This window comes from Oncorhynchus tshawytscha, linkage group LG19, assembly GCF_018296145.1.
Source record: "Oncorhynchus tshawytscha isolate Ot180627B linkage group LG19, Otsh_v2.0, whole genome shotgun sequence".
In the NCBI taxonomy this organism is placed as follows: domain Eukaryota; kingdom Metazoa; phylum Chordata; class Actinopteri; order Salmoniformes; family Salmonidae; genus Oncorhynchus; species Oncorhynchus tshawytscha.
Genome location: NC_056447.1, coordinates 53,870,932 through 53,880,223, shown reverse-complemented (window position 1 = coordinate 53,880,223; position 9,292 = coordinate 53,870,932). Strand labels below are relative to the sequence as shown.

General features: G+C 47.3%; 1 protein-coding gene across 1 annotated transcript in view; it reads left to right on the top strand.

Moving 5' to 3' along the window:
* Positions 1-3,627, top strand: part of LOC121840101 (tetraspanin-18-like) — a 130,360-nt gene extending 126,733 nt beyond the window's left edge. The window contains exons 6-9 of the mRNA XM_042301896.1: positions 1,120-1,218; positions 1,455-1,631; positions 2,766-2,849; positions 3,354-3,627. Of these exons, the coding sequence (XP_042157830.1) occupies positions 1,120-1,218; positions 1,455-1,631; positions 2,766-2,849; positions 3,354-3,401 (408 nt within the window). The 3' untranslated portion in view covers positions 3,402-3,627. The remainder of the gene's footprint in view (positions 1-1,119; positions 1,219-1,454; positions 1,632-2,765; positions 2,850-3,353) is intronic.
* Positions 3,628-9,292: the final 5,665 nt, after the last annotated feature.

Genomic DNA, 9,292 nt, shown 5'->3' with positions numbered 1-9,292 from the left:
ACCACTGTTCCTGTTAACCAATACAACCACTGTTCCTGTTAACCAATACAACCACTACAAACACTGTTCCTGTTAACCAATACAAACACTGTTCCTGTTAACCAATACAACCACTGTTCCTGTTAACCAATACAACCACTGTTCCTGTTAACCACTACAACCACTGTTCCTGTTAACCACTACAACCACTGTTCCTGTTAACCAATACAACCACTACAAACACTGTTCCTGTTAACCAATATAACCACTGTTCCTGTTAACCAATACAACCACTGTTCCTGTTAACCAATACAACCACTACAACCACTGTTCCTGTTAACCAATATAACCACTGTTCCTGTTAACCAATACAACCACTGTTCCTGTTAACCAATACAACCACTGTTCCTGTTAACCAATATAACCACTGTTCCTGTTAACCAATACAACCACTGTTCCTGTTAACCAATACAACCACTGTTCCTGTTAACCACTACAACCACTGTTCCTGTTAACCACTACAACCACTGTTCCTGTTAACCAATACAACCACTACAAACACTGTTCCTGTTAACCAATACAAACACTGTTCCTGTTAACCAATACAACCACTGTTCCTGTTAACCAATACAACCACTGTTCCTGTTAACCAATACAACCACTGTTCCTGTTAACCAATACAACCAATACAACCACTGTTCCTGTTAACCAATACAAACACTGTTCCTGTTAACCAATACAACCAATACAACCACTGTTCCTGTTAACCAATACAACCACTGTTCCTGTTAACCAATACAACCACTGTTCCTGTTAACCAATACAACCACTGTTCCTGTTAACCAATACAAACACTGTTCCTGTTAACCAATACAACCACTGTTCCTGTTAACCAATACAACCACTGTTCCTGTTAACCAATACAAACACTGTTCCTGTTAACCACTACAACCACTGTTCCTGTTAACCAATACAACCACTGTTCCTGTTAACCAATACAAACACTGTTCCTGTTAACCAATACAAACACTGTTCCTGTTAACCAATACAACCACTGTGCCTGTTATCATGACGATACAGTACTCTAGTCCCTCTGACCATAACAGAACTAATATGAACGTCGTCCATGTTCCTGTCTAGCTGACCAGAGAGTTCTTCACTAAGGAGCTGAAGAGACACTACCAGGGATACAACAACACTGATGTCTTCACCGGAACCTGGAACGCCGTCATGAACAACGTAAGGCCAATACACGGTAAGGTTGAGGTCAATTCCATTCCAATCAGGTCACTTCCAGAATGTGACTGACTTCAAATGGACTTGAACCCAACCCTGATACTTGGTAGATATATACAAAACTCACTGTGACACTTTCAACCAAAGCCACTTAACGCGGCTCTAAACAAATTTCCCTTCCGTATCTGTATGTGATTCCTGTGGGAATTGAACCATCAACCTCTGTGTCCCCCCCCCAGTTTGACTGCTGTGGAGTGAACAGCCCGGAGGACTTTGAGGAGAGCCTGTTCCGGTTGATCAACCCCAACGAGATGGTCCCTGCAGCCTGCTGCAGGAGGGGCAGCCAACCAGGAGACTCGGCATACGTCAACCAGGACGAGTGTCTAATGGGGAAAATGCTCTTCCGAAACAACAAGGTGTGTGTGTGTGTGTGTGTGTGTGTGTGTGTGTGTGTGTGTGTGTGTGTGTGTGTGTGTGTGTGTGTGTGTGTGTGTGTGTGTGTGTGTGTGTGTGTGTGTGTGCGTGCGTGTGCGTGTGTGTAGTCTTCAGTACAACTTCCACAGCCCCATTCCTTGTGAGAAAAAAAGTGGTGTCTGATGGTCCTACCGAGTTCAGTGGTGTCTGATGGTGCTATTGAGTCCAGTGGTGTCTGATGGTGCTATTGCGTCCAGGTTTGTCTGATGGTGCTACCAAGTCCAGTGGTGTCTGATGGTGCTACTGAGCCCAGTGGTGTCTGATGGTGCTACCAAGTTCAGTGGTGTCTGATGGTCCTACCATGTTCAGTGGTGTCTGATGTTGCTACCGAGTTCAGTGGTGTCTGATGGTCCTATCGAGTCCAGTGGTGTCTGATGGTCCTCCCGAGTTCAGTGGTGTCTGATGGTCCTATTGAGTTCAGTGGTGTCTGATGGTCCTATTGAGTCCAGTGGTGTCTGATGGTCCTATCGAGTTCAGTGGTGTCTGATGGTCCTACCGAGCCCAGTGGTGTCTGATGGTCCTACCGAGTTCAATGGTGTCTGATGGTCCTACCGAGTTCAGTGGTGTCTGATGGTTCTACCGAGTTCAGTGGTGTCTGATAGTCCTACCGAGTTCAGTGGTGTCTGATGGTGCTACCGAGTTCAGTGGTGTCTGATGGTGCTATCGAGTCCAGTGGTGTCTGATGGTCCTACCGAGTCCAGTGGTGTCTGATGGTCCTATCGAGTCCAGTGGTGTCTGATGGTCCTACCGAGTTCAGTGGTGTCTGATGGTGCTACCAAGTTTAGTGGTGTCTGATGGTGCTATTGAGTCCAGTGGTGCCTGATGGTCCTACCGAGCCCAGTGGGGTCTGATGGTCCTATCGAGTCTAGTGGTGTCTGATGGTGCTATCGAGTTCAGTGGTGTCTGATGGTCCTACCGAGCCCAGTGGTGTCTGATGGTCCTATCGAGTCTAGTGGTGTCTGATGGTGCTATTGAGTTCAGTGGTGTCTGATGGTCCTATTGAGTTCAGTGGTGTCTGATGGTCCTATTGAGTTCAGTGGTGTCTGATGGTGCTATCTCTCTCTGTGTGTCGGCAGGGTTGTTACTCTGCTGTGGTTGACTACTTTGAGCTCTATATATACGTGGCCGGAGCTCTGGCCATCGTGGTGCTCACCATTGAGGTAGGATTCAGTATTTCGTTTCTGTTAATAAACATTTTTTGAGTAGCCCCCAAAATCAACCAGATTTTTTTGTTGACCCTTATCGGTTTATGTGATTAAGTAATGTTAGAGGTTTTGTAGTTTACCTCCACCCCACACACACACACACACACACACACACACACACACACACACACACACACACACACACACACACACACACACACACACACACACACACACATAGCACATAATACACAGGAACAAACACTGACATACTGGGGAATGTCACTTCCTAAACTTTTCACAGTACTTTAGCCCCCCCCTGGTGGATAGTATTGGTGTTGCAGGACTGTTACACAACATACAGTATGTTACATAGGATTACATACCAAGTAGGCTCAGGGGTTTAATAACTATAGATATGCCAATCTATTCCATGGATTAGGTCAAGACAGAACTAAATCATCTAATCACCTGTCGTGTTCTGTGGCCTGACTGCTGTTCTGTCTCTCCTGTCTACAGCTGTTCGCTATGGTGTTTGCCATGTGTCTGTTCAGAGGGATCCAGTAGGATGCCTGACTGCTGTAGCCGCACGGATGGGAGCTAGAAAAGGGAAATCAGGAGGGGGGGAAAAAAGAAAAATTAACACTTACAAATGTGTTGTTCTTTTTGTATCTGCAAAACAATTTGGTTAGAAAACAAACAAACAAACAACATCAACAACAAGTACAACAACTACAACAACAGCTAAACAACAACAACATCAACAACAACAACTACAACAGCTAAACAACAACTACAACAACAACATCAACTACAACAACAACTACAACAACATCAACAACAACTACAACAACAATAACAACAACTACAACAACAACATCAACAACAACAACAACATCAACTACAACAACAACTACAACAACAACAACATCAACTACAACAACAACAACATCAACAACAACTACAACAACATCAACAACAACTACAACAACAACATCAACAACAACAACAACATCAACTACAACAACAACTACAACAACAACAACATCAACAACAACTACAACAACTACAACAGCAGCTAAACAACAACTACAACAACAACAACAACAACTACAACAACAACAACTACAACAACAACTACAACAACAACAACAACAACAACAACTCGTACTTCTCAGCTGGACTTTTGAGGTACAGGGTGAGGTTAAAAGAACAGGATAGAGAGAGCGAAAAGACAAGAACAACAAGAAAACAACAACAACAACATGTAAAGTGATTTGTGTGTAAAAAGTGAACCAGGTGTTTGGTGGACCAGGTCTAAAGGAACGCTTGGTGACGGAGAGGACCCGGTTGAAACCTGCCTGGCAGCGAAAGTAGCCTGAGTCCCGGATCTGTTTGTGCTGTCTCGCTAGCTAACTGGGACTCAGGCTAAAGCAGAAGGAATTACACTGACTTTTGGATGAAGAATATTTATACCTACTGAGTAAAAAGTTGGCTTGACTGTAATATAGAAATATGTGTTGTACACTTTGGCTGTTTCTGTTCCACTCCCTCCTCTCTACCCCTCTGCTCTTCCATCTATTTCTACCGCACTCCCTCCTCTCTACCCCTCTGCTCTTCCATCTATTTCTACCGCACTCCCTCCTCTCTACCCCTCTGCTCTTCCATCTATTTCTACCGCACTCCCTCCTCTCTACCCCTCTGCTCTTCCATCTATTTCTACCGCACTCCCTCCTCTCTACCCCTCCGCTCTTCCATCTATTTCTACCGCACTCCCTCCTCTCCTCTGCTCTTCCATCTCTACCCCTCTGCTCTTCCATCTATTTCTACCGCACTCCCTCCTCTCTACCCCCTCCGCTCTTCCATCTATTTCTACCGCACCCTCCTCTCCATCTCTCTACTCCCTCCTCTCCCCTCTGCTCTTCCATCTATTTCTACCGCACTCCCTCCTCTCTACCCCTCCGCTCTTCCATCTATTTCTACCGCACTCCCTCCTCTCTACCCCTCCGCTCTTCCATCTATTTCTACCGCACTACCCCTCCTCTCTACTTCCCCTCTGCTCTTCCATCTATTTCTACCGCACTCCCTCCTCTCTACCCCTCTGCTCTTCCATCTATTTCTACCGCACTCCCTCCTCTCTACCCCTCCGCTCTTCCATCTATTTCTACCGCACTCCCTCCTCTCTACCCCGCCGCTCTTCCATCTATTTCTACCACACTCCCTCCTCTCTACCCCTCCGCTCTTCCATCTATTTTTACCACACTCCCTCCTCTCTACCCCGCCGCTCTTCCATCTATTTCTACCACACTCCCTCCCTTCGCCGCTCCCTTCATCCATCCTTCCCCCTCAACATCTTATTGTTAGAGCCACACCTCTTTAATGTTGTACAAAGGCCTGTCTATAGTGTGTGTGTGTGTGTGTGTGTGTGTGTGTGTGTGTGTCCTGCCTGCATGTAGCCCCTTTTTGGAAGCCAACTTCTGATATATTTGTTTTATTTTGTATTGTGACGTTCATTGCAATAGTGGTTTAGGTGAAAATAAATGTGTGTGTGTGTGTGTGCATTTGTATTGAAAAAAAAAATGATGACATTAAAAATGGCATTATAAAAAAGATTGTCCATGTAGTGAATTCCTTTTCTGATGCGTTTAACAAGTGTTTATGTGGTAATGCAGGATAGTAGGCCTGGTCCCCAGTGTGTCTTATGTCCTCATCTCTCCATGTGTTTATGATAGTAGGCCTGGTCCCCAGTCTGCCTTATGTCCTCATCTCTCATGTGTTTATGATAGTAGGCCTGGTCCCCAGTGTGCCTTATGTCCTCATCTCTCATGTGTTTATGATAGTAGGCCTGGTCCCCAGTGTGTCTTATGTCCTCATCTCTCCATGTGTTTATGATAGTAGGTCTGGTCCCCAGTGTGCCTTATGTCCTCATCTCTCCATGTGTTTATGATAGTAGGTCTGGTCCCCAGTGTGCCTTATGTCCTCATCTCTAATGTGTTTATGATAGTAGGCCTGGTCCCCAGTCTGCCTTATGTCCTCATCTCTCATGTGTTTATGATAGTAGGCCTGGTCCCCAGTCTGCCTTATGTCCTCATCTCTCATGTGTTTATGATAGTAGGCCTGGTCCCCAGTGTGTCTTACGTCCTCATCTCTCCATGTGTTTATGATAGTAGGCCTGGTCCCCAGTCTGCCTTACGTCCTCATCTCTCCATGTGTTTATGATAGTAGGCCTGGTCCCCACTGTGTCTTACGTCCCCAGGCTCATCGTGTTTATGATAGTAGGCCTGGTCCCCAGTGTGCATTACGTCCCCAGGCTCATCGTGTTTATGATAGTAGGCCTGGTCCCCAGTGTGCATTACGTCCCCAGGCTCATTGTGTTTATGATAGTAGGCCTGGTCCCCAGTCTGCCTTATGTCCTCATCTCTCCATGTGTTTATGATAGTAGGCCTGGTCCCCAGTGTGTCTTACGTCCTCATCTCTCCATGTGTTTATGATAGTAGGCCTGGTCCCCACTGTGTCTTACGTCCACAGGCTCATCGTGTTTATGATAGTAGGCCTGGTCCCCAGTGTGCATTACGTCCCCAGGCTCATCGTGTTTATGATAGTAGGCCTGGTCACCAGTGTGTCTTACGTCCTCATCTCTCCATGTGTTTATGATAGTAGGCCTGGTCCCCAGTCTGCCTTTGCCCTCATCTCTCCATGTGTTTATGATAGTAGGCCTGGTCCCCAGAGTGCCTTACGTCCTCATCTCTCCATGTGTTTATGATAGTAGGCCTGGTCCCCAGTGTGCCTTATGTCCTCATCTCTAATGTGTTTATGATAGTAGGCCTGGTCCCCAGTCTGCCTTATGTCCTCATCTCTCATGTGTTTATGATAGTAGGCCTGGTCCCCAGTCTGCCTTACGTCCTCATCTCTCCATGTGTTTATGATAGTAGGCCTGGTCCCCAGTGTGTCTTACGTCCTCATCTCTCCATGTGTTTATGATAGTAGGCCTGGTCCCCACTGTGTCTTACGTCCCCAGGCTCATCGTGTTTATGATAGTAGGCCTGGTCCCCAGTGTGCATTACGTCCCCAGGCTCATCGTGTTTATGATAGTAGGCCTGGTCCCCAGTGTGCCTTACGTCCCCAGGCTCATCGTGTTTATGATAGTAGGCCTGGTCCCCAGTGTGCCTTATGTCCTCATCTCTCCATGTCTTTATGATAGTAGGCCTGGTCCCCAGTGTGTCTTACGTCCTCATCTCTCATGTGTTTATGATAGTAGGCCTGGTCCCCAGTGTGCATTACGTCCCCAGACTCATCTCTCCATGTGTTTATGATAGTAGGCCTGGTCCCCAGTCTGCCTTACGTCCCCAGGCTCATCTCTCCATGTGTTTATGATAGTAGGCCTGGTCCCCAGTCTGCCTTACGTCCCCAGACTCATCTCTCCATGTGTTTATGATAGTAGGCCTGGTCCCCAGTGTGTCTTACGTCCCCAGGCTCATCGTGTTTATGATAGTAGGCCTGGTCCCCAGTCTGCCTTATGTCCTCATCTCTCCATGTGTTTATGATAGTAGGCCTGGTCCCCAGTGTGTCTTACGTCCTCAGGCTCATCGTGTTTATGATAGTAGGCCTGGTCCCCAGTCTGCCTTATGTCCTCATCTCTCCATGTGTTTATGATAGTAGGCCTGGTCCCCAGTGTGTCTTACGTCCCCAGGCTCATCGTGTTTATGATAGTAGGCCTGGTCCCCACTGTGCCTTATGTCCTCATCTCTCCATGTGTTTATGATAGTAGGCCTGGTCCCCAGTGTGTCTTATGTCTTCATCTCTCCATGTGTTTATGATAGTAGGCCTGGTCCCCAGTGTGTCTTACGTCCCCAAGCTCATCGTGTTTATGATAGTAGGCCTGGTCCCCAGTCTGCCTTATGTCCTCATCTCTCCATGTGTTTATGATAGTAGGCCTGGTCCCCAGTCTGCCTTACGTCCCCAGGCTCATCGTGTTTATGATAGTAGGCCTGGTCCCCAGTCTGCCTTACGTCCTCATCTCTCCATGTGTTTATGATAGTAGGCCTGGTCCCCAGTGTGTCTTACGTCCCCAAGCTCATCGTGTTTATGATAGTAGGCCTGGTCCCCAGTCTGCCTTATGTCCTCATCTCTCCATGTGTTTATGATAGTAGGCCTGGTCCCCAGTGTGTCTTACGTCCCCAGGCTCATCGTGTTTATGATAGTAGGCCTGGTCCCCAGTGTGTCTTACGTCCTCATCTCTCCATGTGTTTATGATAGTAGGCCTGGTCCCCAGTGTGCCTTACGTCCTCATCTCTCCATGTGTTTATGATAGTAGGCCTGGTCCCCAGTGTGCCTTATGTCCTCATCTCTCATGTGTTTATGATAGTAGGCCTGGTCCCCAGTCTGCCTTATGTCCTCATCTCTCCATGTGTTTATGATAGTAGGCCTGGTCCCCAGTCTGCCTTATGTCCTCATCTCTCCATGTGTTTATGATAGTAGGCCTGGTCCCCAGTGTGCCTTATGTCCTCATCTCTCCATGTGTTTATGATAGTAGGCCTGGTCCCCAGTGTGTCTTACGTCCTCAGGCTCATCGTGTTTATGATAGTAGGCCTGGTCCCCAGTGTGTCTTACGTCCTCATCTCTCCATGTGTTTATGATAGTAGGCCTGGTCCCCAGTGTGTCTTACGTCCCCAGGCTCATCGTGTTTATGATAGTAGGCCTGGTCCCCAGTCTGCCTTACGTCCTCATCTCTCCATGTGTTTATGATAGTAGGCCTGGTCCCCAGTGTGTCTTACGTCCCCAAGCTCATCGTGTTTATGATAGTAGGCCTGGTCCCCAGTCTGCCTTATGTCCTCATCTCTCCATGTGTTTATGATAGTAGGCCTGGTCCCCAGTGTGTCTTACGTCCCCAGGCTCATCGTGTTTATGATAGTAGGCCTGGTCCCCAGTGTGTCTTACGTCTTCATCTCTCCATGTGTTTATGATAGTAGGCCTGGTCCCCAGTGTGCCTTACGTCCTCATCTCTCCATGTGTTTATGATAGTAGGCCTGGTCCCCAGTGTGCCTTATGTCCTCATCTCTCATGTGTTTATGATAGTAGGCCTGGTCCCCAGTCTGCCTTATGTCCTCATCTCTCATGTGTTTATGATAGTAGGCCTGGTCCCCAGTGTGCCTTACGTCCTCATCTCTCCATGTGTTTATGATAGTAGGCCTGGTCCCCAGTGTGCCTTATGTCCTCATCTCTCCATGTGTTTATGATAGTAGGCCTGGTCCCCAGTCTGCCTTATGTCCTCATCTCTCCATGTGTTTATGATAGTAGGCCTGGTCCCCAGTGTGCATTACGTCCCCAGGCTCATCGTGTTTATGATAGTAGGCCTGGTCCCCAGTCTGCTTTACGTCCCCAGGCTCATCGTGTTTATGATAGTGGGCCTGGTCCCCAGTCTGCCTTACGTCCTCATCTCTCCATGTGTTTATGATAGT